Source organism: Argopecten irradians, chromosome 8 (genome assembly GCF_041381155.1).
Source record: "Argopecten irradians isolate NY chromosome 8, Ai_NY, whole genome shotgun sequence".
In the NCBI taxonomy this organism is placed as follows: Eukaryota; Metazoa; Mollusca; class Bivalvia; order Pectinida; family Pectinidae; genus Argopecten; species Argopecten irradians.
Genome location: NC_091141.1, coordinates 3,056,468 through 3,079,614, shown reverse-complemented (window position 1 = coordinate 3,079,614; position 23,147 = coordinate 3,056,468). Strand labels below are relative to the sequence as shown.

At 37.3% G+C, this 23,147-nt stretch overlaps 1 protein-coding gene across 1 annotated transcript in view; it reads left to right on the top strand.

Annotated features, from left to right (window-relative positions):
* Positions 1-23,147, top strand: part of LOC138328894 (xanthine dehydrogenase-like) — a 66,977-nt gene that overhangs the window by 35,982 nt on the left and 7,848 nt on the right. The window contains exons 11-12 of the mRNA XM_069275609.1: positions 2,295-2,485; positions 10,252-10,365. Coding sequence (XP_069131710.1) covers positions 2,295-2,485; positions 10,252-10,365 — 305 coding nt within the window. The remainder of the gene's footprint in view (positions 1-2,294; positions 2,486-10,251; positions 10,366-23,147) is intronic.

Below are 23,147 nucleotides of genomic sequence, written 5' to 3'. Positions count from 1 at the left end.
AGTAATAAAACATACCACTACAAACTTAGAACTAAGAGATCAGTAATAAAACATACCACTACAAACTTAGAACTAAGAGATCAGTAATAAAACATACCACTACAAACTTAGAACTAAGAGATCAGTAATAAAACATACCACTACAAACTTAGAACTAAGAGATCAGTAATAAAACATACCACTACAAACTTAGAACTAAAAGATCAGTAATAAAACATACCACTACAAACTTAGAACAAAGAGATCAGTAATAAAACATACCACTACAAACTTAGAACTAAGAGATCAGTAATAAAACATACCACTACAAACTTAGAACTACGGGATCAGTAATAAAATATACCACTACAAATTTATTCTACCTCAATTCTAATTCTTTAAGATCTGAACAGTACAGTGGTAAATATTTATTTAAAAAAGCCAAACTCTTGTTTTTAAAAAGGCATCAATTTCAAACTTAAGATGTAAAAGTACAGTTTATTGTAGTGCCCTCATCACTATGATAAGCGCCCACCTTCTTTGTGAGACCTCAATTTCACTGACCTTAAATAGAATGAAAATATGAAAACCTGAAGTTTGTTATTTGATTTCCTTTTAGAAATTTGATTTATGGCGGATCAATACATTTATGAAAGTCTAGTCGATATTTTGTCTTATTAAGCACCATTTATATGTAACAATATCTTTTTCGACTGTTTCTGGAGCTTTGGAAACCCAGTGTCAGCTAAATGAATAGTTCACTGACCCACTATTAGGTAATTACATCATTAAAGATACAGAACCTGTGTTTCCATGGATGCTGCAGCTTCAATCCATTATTTTGTATAAATTCTACCTCGCCAAACTATTGGCCATACCATATACAACCCAATAAGCACTCCATCCCTACAAGTGTCCCTCCCCACTTTGAGGCCTCAATTTCCTCAAAATAAATGCAGACTGAAAATATGGAAACTGTGAAGATTTTTCTATTTGAATTCTTTTGGAAAGTGATTTATGGCTTACTTTGTGCAAAAATCTTATGAAATGTTCGTCCAATTTGGGTTTGATTAAGCACCCTATTATTTCTTTCAATTTTAAAAGCACTCTTGGCATTTATTGGGTTGAATACGGTATAAAGGATTGCTACTACAAACAAGGAAATAATAGTTACATCTCCTGGAAATTGTTTCATCGTCATTTAGTTGTGTGTGGCCTAATAAGGTCATCGTCATTAAGTTGTGTGTGGCCTAATAAGGTCATCGTCATTAAGTTGTGTGTGGCCTTAATAAGGTCATGGCAGGTAGAAAATATAAATTCAACATCCTTAACTGTCACAGTTAACCTGCTGATTAAAATTTTATATACTGTATGGTACGAAGTCGGAGGGACCATCTTAAAATGTTGATCTCATCTGGACTTTGACTCATAAATTGTACAATGACCAACAAACTTTTTGTCCATTAAGCTGCCTACAAGGTCTAGGTAGTGCACATGTCATGTGATTCTGTTGATGTTGTCACTTACAAGTTTAAATTTTTTGAAAATTATTTTTCTTAATTTACATTTTAATGGAACTGCTGTAATAAAATCAACTGAACGGATGGCTGCATGTGCATAATAACGAATCACTGCATAAGATGGAATATGGCAAATTATATGTAATCAAATACATTTTGACAAGTTATATACTGTATCTATAAAGAAAATCTTAACACTTTGTGTGATTCATGCCTCATAACGACTTTATTAGTGAAGAAATTCTGTATACATGAAGATCTAACTGTTTACGCAACTGTGGTGAAGACCTGATCAGCATTCACAGAACGAGATACCTATATGATAATGTTGTGAAAACATGAAAACACATGTTTAATTAAAATCCTACAACACTACCTGAATATGACAAATACATACACATGTAATTGGTAACAGTCTGCGTATACGCTGATGAAGTGAAAAGTTTATCTCTGTGCTCGACTCATCAGTGTTAATATACCAATTAATTGCTATAAATGGACTGTACAATTTGCTTCAACTCATTGAATAATTCTACGCAGAAAACTTTGACTGATTAGTGGTTAGATAACTATAGTATTATATGGGAGAAAAAATTTGGACCGAAACATTGGTTCAACACCTCAAAAAATCTGACTCTGGTATGACAAAAAATGGAACACTTTTAATTTAAGTACTTAGAAATTAAATCTTATAATTTGATATAGATATTGTACAAGCCTAAATAAATTTATATATTAAAATATCAATATAATACAAATTTAACAGTCCCTGGCATTTCCCCTTTTTCATTGTAGCATACTTCTGCCAAAATTGGCATCTCATTCCAATTGGACTGAAAACCAACAAACCTTTGAATACAGCAGCACGTTCACCAGGATCATGCCCCTCGATCTTCATCACAGAATCTATCATGGAGCATGTTGCCAAGGAACTCAACATGGATCCCACAGAGTTTAGGAGGGTCAATCTTTATCAGCAAGGGCAGGTAAGTTGTTTAGTAATATTCTGTACTGGATTATCTCCCCTTGTTGGTGGGGATTGGTTATAATAGTCATGTGTTTATTTATCTACTGTTATATTTTTCCAATGGAAATGACTAACCAATGATGTAGAAATCCATTTCTATACTCAAGGGCAGATAACTCTAATATAGAAATATTATAAATTCCTGTAGCAAATTACCTTCTACATGTAAAGTGCAATTCAATCCCGACTTGTGTCGTCTGTCACGTTGTCAGATGAAGTCAATGAAATACTGTCTATCAATTGGAATATGAGGTCACAATAAAAAAATAACTTCAGACCACTGTTATTTGCATTGTTGTCTTCTTTTAAAAAAAAACAACTTTTTCAAATGCCATAACAAAATCATATGTGTTACGATAGGTCATTGTTCATTTTATATTTATAGTGGTGCGAATGAAATATAAATTTGATTTAGATGAAAAAAAAAGATATGAAAAATAGTTTAAACACTTTAAGATTCATATAGATCTTGACAGAGAATGGTCACATGTTGTCAATTGCGAAATATTATCAGCAGTGTCAGATTTATAACATCATAAAGATACTGATCTCACATGAGCTTATCTTTGTTACACAGAATTAAAATATATTGAGTTCATATAAAGATACAATAAAACAATATATTTCATACCTCACACTGTGCAAACAGAAATTGCTGAACAGTACATTTACCTGTATATTTTATAGCTCATCCCACGCAAACAGAAATTGCTGTACTATACTTTAACCTGTATTTTTAGCTCACCTGGCCCAAAGGGGAAAGGAGGGGTAGGGCCCAATAGGGGAAATAGAGGTAAAACCTACGCATGGATTGTAACCAAATTTCTCCAGAAACATCCTCTGTGGAAGGGGAACAGATTTTTGTATAAATTTTAGCCCTTTCAGAATATTACTTGGCATATTACAAACAAGGTAATCGAAAGAGACCATCTGGGCCTTTTGTTGTAATTTTACCTGTATGTTTTACAGCTCACACCATATTTTACCTGTATATTTTACAGCTCAACCCATACAAATATAATTTACTGAACTGTAATTTACCTTTATATTTTACAGCTCACTCCATACAAACATAATTTACTGAATTGTAATTTACCTTTATATTTTACAGCTCATCCCATACAAACATAATTTACTGAATTTAATTTTACCTTTTTATTTTACAGCTCAACCCATACAAACATAATTTACTGTACTGTACTTTTACCTGTATATTTTACATCTCACCCCATACAAACATAATTAACTGAACTGTAATTTTACAGGTATATTTTACAGCTCACCCCATACAAACATAAGTTGCTGTACTGTAATTTTACCTGTATATTTTGCATCTCACCCCATAAAAACATAATTTACTGTACTGTAATTTACCTGTATATTTACAGCTCACCCCATACAAACATAATTTAATGTACTGTAATTTTACCTGTATATTTTACAGCTCACCCCATACAAACATAAGTTGCTGTACTGTAATTTTACCTGTATATTTTACAGCTCACTCCATACAAACATAATTTACTGAACTGTAATTTTACCTGTATATTTTACAGCTCACCCCATACAAATTTACTGAACTGTTATTTTACTTGTATATTTTTACAGCTCACCCCATACAAACATAATTTACTGAACTGTAATTTTACCTTTATATTTTACAGCTCACCCCATACAAACAGAAGTTGCTGTACTGTAATTTTACCTGTATATTTTACAGCTCATCCCATACAAACATAATTTACTGAACTGTAATTTTACCTGTATATTTTACAGCTTACCCCATACAAACATAATTAACTGTACTGTAATTTTACCTTTATATTTTACAGCTCATCCCTTACAAACATAATTTACTGAACTGTAATTTTACCTGTATATTTTACATCTTAACCCATACAAACATGATTTACTGAACTGTAATTTACCTGTATATTTTACAGCTTACCCCATACAAACATAATTAACTGTACTGTAATTTACCTGTATATTTTACAGCTCATCCCTTACAAACATAATTTACTGAACTGTAATTTTACCTGTATATTTTACATCTTAACCCATACAAACATAATTTACTGAACTGTAATTTTACCTGTATATTTTACAGCTTACCCCATACAAACATAATTAACTGTACTGTAATTTTACCTGTATATTTTACAGCTCACCCCATACAAACATAATTTACTGAACTGTAAAGTTACCTGTATATTTTACATCTTAACCCATACAAACATAATTTACTGTACTGTAATTTTACCTGTATATTTTACATCTTAACCCATATAAACAGAAGTAACTGTACTGTAATTTTACCTTAATATTTTACAGCTCACCCCATACAAACATAATTTACTGAACTGTAGTTTTACCTGTATATTTTACAGCTTACCCCATACAAACATAATTTACTGAACTGTAATTTTACCTTTATATTTTACAGCTTACCGCGTACAAACATAATTTAATGTACTGTAATTTTACCTGTATATTTTACAGCTCACCCCATACAAACATAATTTACTGAACTGTAATTTTACCTTTATATTTTACAGCTTACCGCGTACAAACATAATTTTGAAACTGTATTACAGCTCACCCCATACCAACATAATTTACTGAACTGTAATTTTACCTGTATATTTTACAGCTCACCCCATACAAACATAATTTACTGTACTGTAATTTTACCTTTATATTTTACAGCTCAACCCATACAAACATAATTTACTGTACTGTAATTTACCTGTATATTTTACAGCTCACCCCATACAAATAGAAGTTGCTGTACTGTAATTTACCTGTATATTTTACAGCTCACCCCATACAAACATAATTTACTGTACTGTTATTTTATCTGTATATTTTACAGCTCACCCCATACAAACATAATTTACTAACTGTAATTTTTCCTGTATATTTAACAGCTCACCCCATACAAACATAATTTACTCAACTGTAATTTTACCTGTATATTTTACAGCTTACCGCATACAAACATATTTGAAACTGTAATTTTACCTTTATATTTTACGGCTCACCCCATACAAACATAATTTGCTGAACTTTAATTTTACCTGTATATTTTACAGCTGACCCCATTCAAACAGAAGTTACTGTACTGTAATTTACCTATATATTTTACAGCTCACCCCATACAAACATAATTTACTGAACTGTAATTTTACCTGTATATTTTACAGCTTACCCCATATAGAAATAATTTACTGAACTGTAATTTTACCTGTATATTTTACAGCTCACCCCATACAAACAAAATTTACTGAACTGTAATTTTACCTTTATATTTTACAGCTCACCCCATACAAACAGAATATTTTACTGTAATTTTCCTGTATATTTTACAGCTCACCCCATATTTTACCTGTATATTTTACATCTCACATCATACAAAAATAAGTTGCTGTACTGTAATTTTACCTTTATGTTTCACAGCTCACCCCATACAAACATAATTAACTGTACTGTAATTTTAGCTGTATATTTTACAGCTCACACCATACAAAACGAAAAGTGCTGTACTGTAATTTACCTGTATATTTACAGCTCACCCCATACAAACATAATTTACTGTACTGTAATTTTACCTGTATATTTTACAGCTCGCCCCATACAAACATAATTTACTGAACTGTAATTTTACCTGTATATTTTACAGCTCGCCCCATACAAACATGATTTACTGAACTGTAATTTTACCTTTTTATTTTACAGCTCAACCCATACAAACATAATTTACTGAACTGTAATTTTACCTGTATATTTTACAGCTCAACCCATACAAACATAATTTACTGAACTGTAATTTACCTGTATATTTTACAGCTCACCCCATACAAACAGAAGTTGCTGTACTGTAATTTACCTGTATATTTTACAGCTCACCCCATACAAACAGAAGTTACTGTACTGTAATTTTACCTGTATAATTTACAGCTCACACCATACAAAACAAAAATTGCTGTACTGTAGTTTTACCTGTATATTTTACAGCTCACACCATACAAAACGAAAGTTGCTGTACTGTAATTTTACCTGTGTATTTTACAGCTCACCCCATACAAAACGAAAGTTGCTGTACTTTGATTTTACCTTTATATTTTACAGCTCATTCCATACAAACAGAAGTTACTGTACTGTAATTTTACCTGTATATTTTACAGCTCACCCAATACAAAACGAAAGTTGCTGTACTGTGATTTTACCTTTATATTTTACAGCTCACCCCATACAAACAGAAGTTACTGTAGTGTAATTTTACCTGTATATTTTACAGCTCACCCCATACAAACATAATTTACTGAACTGTAATTTTAGCTGTATATTTTACAGCTCACACCATACAAAACGAAAAGTGCTGTACTGTAATTTACCTGTATATTTACAGCTCACCCCATACAAACATAATTTACTGTACTGTAATTTTACCTGTATATTTTACAGCTCGCCCCATACAAACATAATTTACTGAACTGTAATTTTACCTGTATATTTTACAGCTCGCCCCATACAAACATGATTTACTGAACTGTAATTTTACCTTTTTATTTTACAGCTCAACCCATACAAACATAATTTACTGAACTGTAATTTTACCTGTATATTTTACAGCTCAACCCATACAAACATAATTTACTGAACTGTAATTTTACCTGTATATTTTTACAGCTTACCCCATACAAACAGAAGTTGCTGTACTGTAATTTTACCTGTATATTTTACAGCTCACACCATACAAACAGAAGTTACTGTACTGTAATTTTACCTGTATAATTTACAGCTCACACCATACAAAACAAAAATTGCTGTACTGTAGTTTTACCTGTATATTTTACAGCTCACACCATACAAAACGAAAGTTGCTGTACTGTAATTTTACCTGTGTATTTTACAGCTCACCCCATACAAAACGAAAGTTGCTGTACTTTGATTTTACCTTTATATTTTACAGCTCATTCCATACAAACAGAAGTTACTGTACTGTAATTTTACCTGTATATTTTACAGCTCACCCCATACAAAACGAAAGTTGCTGTACTGTGATTTTACCTTTATATTTTACAGCTCACCCCATACAAACAGAAGTTACTGTAGTGTAATTTTACCTGTATATTTTACAGCTCACCCCATACAAACATAATTAACTGTACTGTAATTTTAGCTGTATATTTTACAGCTCACACCATACAAAACGAAAAGTGCTGTACTGTAATTTACCTGTATATTTACAGCTCACCCCATACAAACATAATTTACTGTACTGTAGTTTTACCTGTATATTTTACAGCTCGCCCCATACAAACATAATTTACTGAACTGTAATTTTACCTGTATATTTTACAGCTCGCCCCATACAAACATGATTTACTGAACTGTAATTTTACCTTTTTATTTTACAGCTCAACCCATACAAACATAATTTACTGAACTGTAATTTTACCTGTATATTTTACAGCTCAACCCATACAAACATAATTTACTGAACTGTAATTTACCTGTATATTTTACAGCTCACCCCATACAAACAGAAGTTGCTGTACTGTAATTTACCTGTATATTTTACAGCTCACCCCATACAAACAGAAGTTACTGTACTGTAATTTTACCTGTATAATTTACAGCTCACACCATACAAAACAAAAATTGCTGTACTGTAGTTTTACCTGTATATTTTACAGCTCACACCATACAAAACGAAAGTTGCTGTACTGTAATTTTACCTGTGTATTTTACAGCTCACCCCATACAAAACGAAAGTTGCTGTACTTTGATTTTACCTTTATATTTTACAGCTCATTCCATACAAACAGAAGTTACTGTACTGTAATTTTACCTGTATATTTTACAGCTCACCCCATACAAAACGAAAGTTGCTGTACTGTGATTTTACCTTTATATTTTACAGCTCACCCCATACAAACAGAAGTTACTGTAGTGTAATTTTACCTGTATATTTTACAGCTCACCCCATACAAACATAATTTACTGAACTGTAATTTTAGCTGTATATTTTACAGCTCACACCATACAAAACGAAAAGTGCTGTACTGTAATTTACCTGTATATTTACAGCTCACCCCATACAAACATAATTTACTGTACTGTAATTTTACCTGTATATTTTACAGCTCGCCCCATACAAACATAATTTACTGAACTGTAATTTTACCTGTATATTTTACAGCTCGCCCCATACAAACATGATTTACTGAACTGTAATTTTACCTTTTTATTTTACAGCTCAACCCATACAAACATAATTTACTGAACTGTAATTTTACCTGTATATTTTACAGCTCAACCCATACAAACATAATTTACTGAACTGTAATTTACCTGTATATTTTACAGCTCACCCCATACAAACAGAAGTTGCTGTACTGTAATTTACCTGTATATTTTACAGCTCACCCCATACAAACAGAAGTTACTGTACTGTAATTTTACCTGTATAATTTTACAGCTCACACCATACAAAACAAAAATTGCTGTACTGTAGTTTTACCTGTATATTTTACAGCTCACACCATACAAAACGAAAGTTGCTGTACTGTAATTTTACCTGTGTATTTTACAGCTCACCCCATACAAAACGAAAGTTGCTGTACTTTGATTTTACCTTTATATTTTACAGCTCATTCCATACAAACAGAAGTTACTGTACTGTAATTTTACCTGTATATTTTACAGCTCACCCCATACAAAACGAAAGTTGCTGTACTGTGATTTTACCTTTATATTTTACAGCTCACCCCATACAAACAGAAGTTACTGTAGTGTAATTTTACCTGTATATTTTACAGCTCACCCCATACAAACATAATTAACTGTACTGTAATTTTAGCTGTATATTTTACAGCTCACACCATACAAAACGAAAAGTGCTGTACTGTAATTTACCTGTATATTTACAGCTCACCCCATACAAACATAATTTACTGTACTGTAGTTTTACCTGTATATTTTACAGCTCGCCCCATACAAACATAATTTACTGAACTGTAATTTTACCTGTATATTTTACAGCTCGCCCCATACAAACATGATTTACTGAACTGTAATTTTACCTTTTTATTTTACAGCTCAACCCATACAAACATAATTTACTGAACTGTAATTTTACCTGTATATTTTACAGCTCAACCCATACAAACATAATTTACTGAACTGTAATTTACCTGTATATTTTACAGCTCACCCCATACAAACAGAAGTTGCTGTACTGTAATTTACCTGTATATTTTACAGCTCACCCCATACAAACAGAAGTTACTGTACTGTAATTTTACCTGTATAATTTACAGCTCACACCATACAAAACAAAAATTGCTGTACTGTAGTTTTACCTGTATATTTTACAGCTCACACCATACAAAACGAAAGTTGCTGTACTGTAATTTTACCTGTGTATTTTACAGCTCACCCCATACAAAACGAAAGTTGCTGTACTTTGATTTTACCTTTATATTTTACAGCTCATTCCATACAAACAGAAGTTACTGTACTGTAATTTTACCTGTATATTTTACAGCTCACCCCATACAAAACGAAAGTTGCTGTACTGTGATTTTACCTTTATATTTTACAGCTCACCCCATACAAACAGAAGTTACTGTAGTGTAATTTTACCTGTATATTTTACAGCTCACCCCATACAAAACGAAAGTTGCTGTACTGTGATCTTACCTTTATATTTTACAGCTCACCCCATACAAACAGAAGCTGCTGTACTGTAATATATCAAACCTCCTTACTGAACTGGAGACCCTTGCTGATGTTTCAATGAGAAAAGCCAGCGTTGCAGCGTTTAATCAGGTACATCATTATTATATTTAATGGAAAAGTACATTAGTGAACAGGTTTCATTTTCAGCATTGTTTGAGCTGAATATTGGCCCCCATTTCCATTGGCAAGACCTCTAGTTTCTCATTTCTTCTTAAAATCAATGTTCAGTGACCTTGAAAATTATGTATTAAAAATTGATTAATGATGTCTCTTTATGAATAAGGTTTTAAATATTTATGTACCAAGCATGTACACATACTCTAGGGAGATACACAGGAATCATTTAGCTATACAGGAAATCCTCTTCATTTTGATTTATTTCCCGTTATTGTTTTCTCAAATCTTGATTTGGTTGCTTCAAAGTCATGCTTATTGCTACCAAAGTAATAAAGAAAGCCTTGTTGAATTATAAACAAATGTCTATGCTGTATTACAGAATTAGCAATATCACCAAAATGAGTAATCAATTGTATGTGCCAGGGTACGTTATGTGTATGATGATATCGGACATTTAGTAGCTTAGAAGCCAAGCCTATATTTACAATCAACTCATGTGATCTGGGGTCGTGATCAGTGACACATATACACCTGAATGTCAAAATATCTTATCTTAATTCCCAATCATATTTGAAGGACACATGCAGACGGTCATTACATACATATGTACACATGCTTGTATGTTGAACTAAATAAATGTAAGTGTCTAAAATCCATGCTGTGTCCATTATTGCATGGTTCTCAGTTTGGTTCAGCAGTCAGCTTGGTCATTTAAGGGCGTGCCAGGTTCTAGATGGTGGAGGAAACCTAGAGTACCAATAGAAAAACCACCAACCAGCAGTCAGTACCTGGTAGTACCCCCTGAATCAGATTTGAACTTGTGGTAATATGTCTGGATATCTTAAATACTCAACTACCTCCAGAGGTTTTTTTCAGCGTGATTTTGGGCTGAAATTGGGATCCATTCCCAATGGGCAAGCCTCCAACATTTTGACAATTCAAGCCTTAGATTTCCCAAGATTACATAATTATGTACTTGAAAATCATCCTAAAAATGTTGTATGAACTTACATGGTTAAGGCTTTTAATATTTGTGTATTTTCTTCAGAAAAAGTACATAATAAACTGGAAATGAATGATAATATCCTTATTTATCATTATTTCCAAATCTTGGTTTTGTCACACATTTTCCTAAATTCAAATCCATGGGCCCCATTCCAAGACCTTTCTGCCCAAGTTTGTTTGATTTTCCCCAATTTCAATATACTTATTGCATTTCATGAACCTGCTTTAATTATCCCCGCCCAACGAAGTTGGCGGGGGATATACAAATGGGTTCCGTCGGTCCGTCCGTCCCTACGAATGGTTTCCAGAGCATAACTCTAAAACCAGTAGAGATATTTCCACAAAACTTCATACACACATTGGTCTTATGGTCAAGTAGTGCCTTTTGCTATTTTTAGGTTTTCATTTTTTGCATTTTTTCCCTAACCATGGAAACATTGATGAAAATATCATATTTTTGTACCTGGTTCGTTTCCGGAGCATAACTCTAAAAGCAGAAGAGATATTTCCACGAAACTTCATAGACACATTGATCTTATGGTCTAGTATTGCCTTTTGCTATTTTAAGGTTTTCACTTTTTGTGCTTTTTTCTGTAACCATGGAAACATTGCTGAAAATGGCAGATTTTTGTGTAAGAATCGTTTCTGGAGCACAACTCTAAAACCAGCACAGATATTTCCATGAAACTTCATAGACACATTGTTCTTATGGTCTAGTAGTGCCTTTTGCTATTTTTAGGTTTTCACTTTTTGTGCTTTTTTAGCTCACCTGGCCCGAAGGGCCGGTGAGCTTATGTCATGGCGTGGCGTCCGTCCATCCGTCGTCCGTCATCCGTCCGTCAACATTTCCTTTAAATCGCTACTAGTCATAGAGTTCTGCATGGATTGTAACCAAATTTGGCCACAAACATCCTTGGGGGAAGGGGAACAGAACTTGTATAAATTTTGGCTCTGACCCCCCCGGGGGCAGGAAGGGCCGGGCACAATAGGGAAAATAAAGGTAATTTCTATAAAATGCTACTTGTCCTAGAGTTCTGCATGGATTGTAACCAAATTTGGCCACAAACATTCTTGGGGGAAGGGGAACAGAACTTGTATAAATTTTGGCTCTGACCCCCCGGGGGCAGGAGGGGCGGGGCCCAATAGGGGAAATAAAGGTAAATCCTATAAAACGCTACTAGTCATAGAGTTCTGCATGGATTGTAACCAAATTTGGCCACAAACATCCTTGGGGGAAGGGGAACAGAACTTGTATAAATTTTGGCTCTGACTCCCCCGGGGGCAGGAGGGGCGGGGCCCAATAAGGGAAATAGAGGTAAATCCTATAAAACGCTACTTGTCCTAGAGTTCTGCATGGATTGTAACCAAATTTGGCCACAAACATCCTTGGCGAAAGGGGAACAGAATTTGTATAAATTTTGTCTCTGACCCCCCCCGGGGGCAGAAGGGGCGGGCCCAATAGGGGAAATAGAGGTAATCTTATAAATTGCTACTTGTCCTAGAGTTCTGCATGGATTGTAACCAAATTTGACCAGAAACATCCTTGGGGGAAGGGGAACAGAACTTATATGAATTTTGGCTCTGATCCCCCGGGGGCAAGAGGGGTGGGGCCCAATAGGGGAAATAGAGGTAAATCCTTTAAATCGCTACTTGTCCTAGAGTTCTGCATGGATTGTAACCAAATTTGGCCACAAACATCCTTGGGAGAAGGGGAACAGAACTTGTATAAATTTTGGCTCTGGCCCCCCGGGGGCAGGAGGGGCGGGGCCCAATAGGGAAAATAAAGGTAAATCCTATAAAACGTTACTTGTCTTAGAGTTCTGCATGGATTGTAACCAAATTTGGCCACAAACATCCTTAGTGGAAGGGGAACAGAACTTGTATAAATTTTGGCTCTGACCCCCTGGGGGCAGGAGGGGCGGGGCCCAATAAGGGAAATAGAGGTAAATCCTATAAAACGCTACTTGTCCTAGAGTTCTGCATGGATTGTAACCAAATTTGGCCACAAACATCCTTGGCGAAAGGGGAACAGAATTTGTATAAATTTTGTCTCTGACCCCCCGGGGGCAGAAGGGGCGGGCCCAATAGGGGAAATAGAGGTAATCTTATAAATTGCTACTTGTCCTAGAGTTCTGCATGGATTGTAACCAAATTTGACCAGAAACATCCTTGGGGGAAGGGGAACAGAACTTATATGAATTTTGGCTCTGATCCCCCGGGGGCAAGAGGGGTGGGGCCCAATAGGGGAAATAGAGGTAAATCCTTTAAATCGCTACTTGTCCTAGAGTTCTGCATGGATTGTAACCAAATTTGGCCACAAACATCCTTGGGAGAAGGGGAACAGAACTTGTATAAATTTTGGCTCTGGCCCCCCGGGGGCAGGAGGGGCGGGGCCCAATAGGGAAAATAAAGGTAAATCCTATAAAACGTTACTTGTCCTAGAGTTCTGCATGGATTGTAACCAAATTTGGCCACAAACATCCTTAGTGGAAGGGGAACAGAACTTGTATAAATTTTGGCTCTGACCCCCTGGGGGCAGGAGGGGCGGGGCCTAATAAGGGAAATAGAGGTAAATTCTATAAAACACTACTTGTCCTAGAGTTCTGCATGGATTGTAACCAAATTTGGCCACAAACATCCTTGGGGGAAGGGGAACAGAACTTGTAAATTTTGGCTCTGGCCCCATGGGGGCAAGAGGGGTGGGCCCAATGGGAAATAGAGTAATCCTATGAATAGCTACTTGTCCCCATGGGGGCAAAACATCTTGGGGAGGGGAAAGATGGGCTGACCCTGGGGCAATAGGGAGGAAATAGAGGTAAATCCTATAAATAGCTACTTGTCCTAGAGTTCTGCATGGATTGTAACTAAATTTGGCCACAAACATCCTTGGGGGAAGGGGAACAGAACTTGTATAAATTTTGGCTCTGACCCCATGGGGGCAAGAGGGGTGGGGCCCAATAGGGGAAATAGAGGTAAATCCTATAAATAGCTACTTGTCCTAGAGTTCTGCATGGATTGTAACCAAATTTGGCCACAAACATCCTTGGGGGAAGGGGAACAGATCTTGTATAAATTTTGGCTCTGACCCCATGGGGGCAAGAGGGGTGGGGCCCAATAGGGGAAATAGAGGTAAATCCTATAAATCGCTACTTGTCCTAGAGTTCTGCATGGATTGTAACCAAATTTGGCCACAAACATCCTTGGCGGAAGGGGAACAGAACTTGTATAAATTTTGGCTCTGATCCCCCGGGGGCAAGAGGGGTGGGGCCCAATAGGGGAAATAGAGGTAAATCCTTTAAATCGCTACTTGTCCTAGAGTTCTGCATGGATTGTAACCAAATTTGGCCACAAACATCCTTGGCAGAAGGGGAACAGAACTTGTATAAATTTATGCTCTGACCCCCCGGGGGCAGGAGGGGCGGGGCCCAATAGGGGAAGAGGTAATCTTATCAATTGCTACTTGTCCTAGAGTTCTGCATGGATTGTAACCAAATTTGACCAGAAACATCCTTGGGGGAAAGAGAACAGAAAATTGTATAAATTTTGGCTCTGACCCCCTGGGGGCAGGAGGGGCAGGGCCCATTAGGGGAAATAGAGGTAAATCCTGTAAATCTCTAATAGTCATATAGTTCTGTTTGGATTTTAACCAAATTTGGCCCAGAAACATCCTTGGGGTTAACAGAATTTGTATAAATTTTGGCTTTGACCCCCTGGAGCAGAAAGAGTGGGGCCTAATAGGGGAATTCAGAAAAAAAACAATGAATTTGAATTCAGAGCATTTCTAGGCATTACAAACCAGGTGAGCGATACAGGCCCTCTGGGCCTCTTGTTTCTGTAACCATAGAAACATTGCTGAAAATATTTGCCCTTACCAGAAAAGAAAGAAAAACATTTGGATTATATTCGTGGCAGTGTTGTTTGGTGGATGAAAGAAAATACGAATTTAAAACTGCGGTCAAATTTGAATGATATATGTATCTTAAGACATTAGACAACACAGACCTTGAATTTAATACTGTGTGGAGTAAAATATTTAAAAAAAAAAACGGGAAAATTATCGCCAACAAATGTCAAGGCTGTATACCTGATTCAACAATTGCAGCCCCGCTCTACTTGAATTATACTCCATCTTTCTTTAGCTCAACTTCCTTTTTCCTGTTTTTTTTTCATACACATAAGTCTCCACAATCAAACTTACTTCAGCTTTGATATCTCCATTGGCGGGGGATCTGAATGACTATGTCCTTGTTTTCTACCTGGATGTATTTTCCTTGGAGTACATGTATAATGACATGAAAATCTTTAGAATGAGTGCATTCAGCAAATATTTAGGCATTACACTACAACAAAAGCTTTGCTGGGACAAAAACAACGTAAATCACATTTATTGCAAACAAATCTCTAGGTTTCCTTACACACAACTCAAAGTAAACCCACCTCACATCAAACAAATCACTAGGTTTCCTTACACACAACTCAAAGTAAACCAACTTCACATCAAACAAATCACTAGGTTTCCTTACACACAACTCAAAGTAAACCCACTTCACATCAAACAAATCACTAGGTTTCCCTACACACAACTCAAAGTAAACCCACTTCACATCAAACAATTCTCTAGGTTTCCTTACACACAACTCAAAGTAAACCCACTTCACATCAAACAAATCACTAGGTTTCCTTACACACAACTCAAAGTAAACCCACTTCACATCAAACAAATCACTAGGTTTCCTTACACACAACTCAAAGTAAACCCACTTCACATCAAACAAATCACTAGGTTTCCCTACACACAACTCAAAGTAAACCTACCTCACATCAAACAAATCTCTAGGTTTCCTTACACACAACTCAAAGTAAACCCACTTCACATCAAACAAATCACTAGGTTTCCTTACACACAACTCAAAGTAAACCCACTTCACATCAAACAAATCATTAGGTTTCCTTACACACAACTCAAAGTAAACCCACTTCACATCAAACAAATCACTAGGTTTCCTTACACACAACTCAAAGTAAACCCACTTCACATCAAACAAATCTCTAGGTTTCCTTACACACAACTCAAAGTAAACCCACTTCACATCAAACAAATCACTAGGTTTCCTTACACACAACTCAAAGTAAACCCACTTCACATCAAACAAATCACTAGGTTTCCTTACACACAACTCAAAGTAAACCCACTTCACATCAAACAAATCACTAGGTTTCCTTACACACAACTCAAAGTAAACCCACTTCACATCAAACAAATCACTAGGTTTCCTTACACACAACTCAAAGTAAACCCACTTCACATCAAACAAATCACTAGGTTTCCTTACACACAACTAAAAGTAAACCCACTTCACATCAAACAAATCTCTAGGTTTCCTTACACACAACTCAAAGTAAACCCACTTCACATCAAAGAACATGCATGCATGGCACTTACACGACCCAAACTGGAATATTGTACTTCTGTATGTGACCCCTACCACGCCAACCAGATCACACAAAATCGAAAAATACAGCTAGGGCAGCGCAGCATGTTATACAGGTATGTCCAGATATCACAACACAAGCTCAGTTACAGACAGGATATACAATCTCAAACTACTCTGTACATATGCACTATCCCTACACACATGAAATACAATCCAGATTAACATCTTTATTCAAAATCATACACAAACAAGTCAGCATATCATTATACTCATCAAAACAGACTGCAGAACTATACACACACACACATACACATATCTGCTAAAAAGACACATCCAAATACTCTTTCTTTCCACTTACAATTACACAGTGGAATCTTTTAATGGTAGCAGTACTATAAAACGCATCACTTGAAGACTTCAAGGCACACATTCCATGCACAGTCCTTGAAGACTCAACAACAAACTAAATCAAACCCCATTTTATCCTGTTTTTAGGATACCTTAGACAAAGTCTCAAGTAGTCACCTTTTGTCCATCATGTGTCTGTAAACAATTTACATTTTTGACTTGTTCTCCAAAACTACTAAGGAAATTCATTAAAGGGACAATTCATTCAGGCTAAATCTTTTACATAACCAAGAAGCAAAATATGGCATAAATGTATTGTTCTACATTTCTTATGAAACATATATTAAGATATTGACAAATTCCACGTCATTGTTTAGTATTTTAATTGATACCGTTGTAATTACAAATCGTTGATCAATACGATTAAGCAGGTACAATATGTATGCTGTACCAATATCCGAGCCAAAGTCACGTACGTTAAACAAATGAACTACATAACCACTGTGGAGGTGATATAATGATTTTTTAGGCAAAACAATTCACTTAATAAGGTAAACACACTTCTGTCAGAGCGATTTGAGCAGTTCTAGACAAAAGTAGCATTACTCTACGAGCAAGGGACTGGGTTCGGCATACAAGATATTCGACCACAATGTGTAATTGCGGACAGCGAGTGAGTTTGAACATTTCACACGCATTTCACCACCATGGGATTTTCTGACATATCACAGTAAAACCGACTGATCTAATTTCCATTAGAACTGGGGGTTTTCCGATATATATACAAATTTTAATGTTATCGTAGAATGAATTGTCCCTTTAAACTTTTGCACGAACCTTAGACAAATCCAATCAAAATCGCGAATTATATCCCCCCCCTCCCCAGGGGGCTGTGGGTAGGGCCATAAGCTGTAAAATTAGCTCAAATTTAAAAGAAATTCTTCTCCACTTGCAGATGTGGTAGAATAAAATACTCTTTATAGATTGAAAGATCTCAAGGCCCTCTACAAAAATTGTGAATGTCATGGCCCTTGGGTTTTTAGCTCACCTGGCCCAAAGGGCCGGTGAGCTTATGTCATGGCGCGGCGTCCGTCGTCCGTCCGTCCGTCAACATTTCCTTTAAATCGGGGGCAGGAGGGGAGTTCTGCATGGATTGTAACCAAATTTGGCCACAAACATCCTTGGGGGAGGGGGGACAGAACTTGTATAAATTTTGGCTCTGACCCCCCCCCCCCATCGGGGGCAGGAGGGGCGGCGCCCAATAGGGGAAATAGAGGTAAATCCTATAAATCGCTACTTGTCCTAGAGTTCTGCATGGATTGTAACCAAATTTTGCCACAAACATCCTTGGGGGAAGGGGAACAGAACTTGTATAAATTTTGGCTCTGGCCCCATGGGGGCAAGAGGGGTGGGGCCCAATAGGGGAAATAGAGGTAAATCCTATAAATAGCTACTTGTCCTAGAGTTCTGCATGGATTGTAACCAAATTTGGCCACAAACATCCTTGGGGGAAGGGGAACAGAAATTGTATAAATTTTGGCTCTGGTCCCACGGGGGCAGGAGGGGCGGGGCCCAATAGGGGAAATAGAGGTAAATCCTTTAAATCGCTACTAGTCATAGAGTTTTGAATGGAATGTAACCAAATTTGGCCACAAACATCCTTGGGGGAAGGGGAACAAAACTTGTATAAATTTTGGCTCTGACCCCCCGGGGGCAAGAGGAGCGGGGCCCAATAGGGGAAATAGAGGTAAATCCTTTAAATCGCTACTAGTCATAGAGTTCTGCATGGATTGTAACCAAATTTGGCCACAAACATCCTTGGGGGAAGGGGAACAGAACTTGTATAAATTTTGGCTCTGACCCCCCGGGGGCAGGTGGGGCGGGGCCCAATAGGGGAAATAGAGGTAAATCCTATAAATCGCTACTTGTCCTAGAGTTCTGCATGGATTGTAACCAAATTTGGCTACAAACATCCTTGGGGGAGGGGGAACAGAATTTGTATAAATTTTGGCTTTGACCCCCCGGGGGCAGGAGGGGCAGGGCCCAATAGGGGAAATAGAGGTAAATCCTTTGAAACGCTACTTGTCCTAGAGTTCTGCATGGATTGTAACCAAAATTAGCCACAAACATCCTGGGGGGAATGGGAACAGAACTTGTATTAATTTTGGCTCTGATCCCCCAGGGGCAAGAGGGGCGGGGCCCAATAGGGGAAATAGAGATAAATCTTTTAAATCCCTACTAGTCATAGAGTTCTGAATGGAATGTAACCAAATTTGGCCACAAACATCCTTGGGGGAAGGGGAACAGAACTTGTATAAATTTTGGCTCTGACCCCCCGGGGGCAGGAGGGGCGGGGCCCAATAGGGGAAATAGAGGTAAATCCTTTAAATCGCTACTAGTCATAGAGTTTTGAATGGAATGTAACCAAATTTGGCCACAAACATCCTTGGGGGAAGGGGAACAAAACTTGTATAAATTTTGGCTCTGACCCCCCGGGGGCAGGAGGAGCGGGGCCCAATAGGGGAAATAGAGGTAAATCCTTTAAATCGCTACTAGTCATAGAGTTCTACATGGATTGTAACCAAATTTGGCCACAAACATCCTTGGGGGAAGGGGAACAGAACTTGTATAAATTTTGGCTCTTACCCCCCGGGGGCAGGAGGGGCGGGGCCCAATAGGGGAAATAGAGGTAAATCCTATAAATCGCTACTTGTCCTAGAGTTCTGCATGGATTGTAACCAAATTTGGCCACAAACATCCTTGGGGGAGGGGGAACAGAACTTGTATAAATTTTGGCTCTGACCCCCCGGGGGCAGGAGGGGCAGGGCCCAATAGGGGAAATAGAGGTAAATCCTTTAAAACGCTACTTGTCCTAGAGTTCTGCATGGATTGTAACCAAAATTAGCCACAAACATCCTGGGGGGAATGGGAACAGAACTTGTATAAATTTTGGCTCTGATCCCCCAGGGGCAAGAGGGGCGGGGCCAAATAGGGGAAATAGAGATAAATCTTTTAAATCCCTACTAGTCATAGAGTTCTGAATGGAATGTAACCAAATTTGGCCACAAACATCCTTGGGGGAAGGGGAACAGAAATTGTATAAATTTTGGCTCTGACCCCCCGGGGGCAGGAGGGGCGGGGCCCAATAGGGGAAATAGTGGTAAATCCTTTAAATCGCTACTAGTCATAGAGTTCTGAATGGAATGTAACCAAATTTGGCCACAAACATCCTTGGGGGAAGGGGAACAAAACTTGTATAAATTTTGGCTCTGACCCCCCGGGGGCAGGAGGAGCGGGGCCCAATAGGGGAAATAGAGGTAAATCCTTTAAATCGCTACTAGTCATAGAGTTCTACATGGATTGTAACCAAATTTGGCCACAAACATCCTTGGGGGAAGGGGAACAGAACTTGTATAAATTTTGGCTCTGGCCCCTCGGGGGCTGGAGGGGTGGGGCCCAATAGGGGAATTATAGGTAAATCCTATAAATCGGTACTTGTCCTAGAGTTCTGCATGGATTGTAACCAAATTTGGCCATAAACATCCTTGGGGGTAGGAGAACAGAACTTATATAAATTTTGGCTCTGACCCCCCGGGGGCAGGAGAGGGGGGTGGGGCCCAATAGGGGAATAGAGGTAAATCCTTTAAATCGCTACTAGTCATAGAGTTCTGCATGGAATGTAACCAAATTTGGCCACAAACATCCTTTTTGGAAGGGGAACAGAACTTATATAAATTTTGGCTCTGGCCCCCCGGGGGCAGAACGGGTGGGGCCCAATGGGGAAATAGAGGTAAATCCTATAAATTGCTACTTGTCCTAGAGTTTTGCTTTGATTGTGACCAAATTTGGCCATAAACATCCTTGGGGGAAGGGGAACAAAACTTGTATAAATTTTGGCTATGACCCCCTGGGGGCAGGAGGGATGGGGCCCAATAGGGGATTTAGAGGTTAATATTAAAATTCCTTCAGAAAAGAAACAATGAACCTGTATTCAGAACATTACTTGGAATTACAAACCAGGTGAGCGATACCGGCCCTCTGGGCCTCTTGTTTTATTTTTTCCTGGGGAGGAGGGGGGGGGGGTCAAATTTACTATAGTTTACATAGAAAAAATACATATATGAGCTCAATTTTCATAGGAAATGAGTCAAACTTTGTTAGAATTATTAACCTGAGTTACCAATTTGATTTTGTTGTAGGTTTTGATTGTACATAGTGATACTGTCACCTTCTAGCTTCGTGCTAGGGGGAATTTCCCTTTAGCTCAGTTGGTAGAGCGGCAGACCAGTAAGTCCGGGGTCATGGGTTCAAGACAGCTGGCGCACTACTCTCGCCCTGTTACAATATCATATCCATATTGGTCCTGACTGGTCCCCAGGAGCCATAGGGGTAGGATCAAAAGTTGTCAAAATGGCTAAAATTTCAAAAATCTTCATCTGAATCAACAGATGTAATGGAACCAAATACTCTTCATAGATTGAAAGGTCATTTTGAAAAGATAATTACTCTACAACAATTTCATGGCACTGGGGTCTCTGATTTTCCCCTGGGGAGTGGGTCAATTATTATAATCTATTTAGGGAAAAAGCCTTCAAAAAGATTAAAAGGTCAAATTGATAAAATCACTGACAGACTTCAAAAGCCTAATGGGCAAACATAAAGTGTTTATGCTCTTTGTTTCGCTCAGTGACCGTTAAGGCTGATGGGACTCTTGTTATCTTTCAGATAGCTCCAAGAAACTCCAAAAATCTCACTGTAAATAACTGTGCCCTACCCCTATAACCAGATAATCATCACTATTAATGGTATGGTTGTTACACAGACGACCTGTACCACCACCACTTATCTGCTGTTATACCAGGAGATCCATGGTGATATGAAGGTTACCTGAAGGTGTGATATTTCAAAAATAAAATTTTACATCTGAGGGTAGATAAACCTTTATATCACACTGCCACCAGGGACATACATTGTTATCCCCCGCCCAAGGAAGTTGGCGGGGGATATACAAATGGGTTCCGTCCGTCCGTCCGTCCGTCTGTCCGTCCGTCCGTACGAATGGTTTCCGGAGCATAACTCTAAAACCAGTAGAGATATTTCCACGAAACTTCATACACACATTGGTCTTATGGTCCAGTAGTGCCTTTTGCTATTTTAGGTTTTCATTTTTTGCATTTTTTCCGTAACCATGGAAACATTGCTGAAAATATCATATTTTTGTACCAGGTTCGTTTCCGGAGCATAACTCTAAAACCAGAAGAGATATTTCCACGAAACTTTATAGACACATTGGTCTTATGGGCTAGTAGTGCCTTTTGCTATTTTAAGGTTTTCACTTTTTGTACTTTTTTCTGTAACCATGGAAACATTGCTGAAAATGGCAGAATTTTGTGTAAGAAATGTTTCCGGGGCACAACTCTAAAACCAGCAGAGATATTTCCATGAAACTTCATAGACACATTGTTCTTATGGTCTAGTAGTGCCTTTTGCTATTTTGTAGGTTTTCATTTTTTGCACTTTTTCCGTAACCATGGAAACATTGCTGAAAATATCATGTTTTTGTACCAGGTTCGTTTCCGCAGCATAACTGGAAAACCGGTTGAGATATATCCATGAAACTTCATAGACACATTGTTCTTATGGTCTAGTAGTGCCTTTTGCTATTTTTAGGTTTTCACTTTTTGTGCTTTTTGCTGTAACCATAGAAATATTGCTGAAAATATCATATTTTTGTAGCAGGTTCATTTCTGGAGCATAACTCTAAAACCAGCAGAGATATTTCCATGAAACTTCATAGACACATTGTTCTTATGGTCTAGTAGTGCCTTTTGCTATTTTTAGGTTTTCACTTTTTGTGCTTTTTTCTGTAACCATAGAAACATTGCTGAAAATATATTTTTGTAGCAGGTTCATTTCCGGAGCATAAATCTAAAACCAGCAGAGATATTTCCATGAAACTTCATAGAC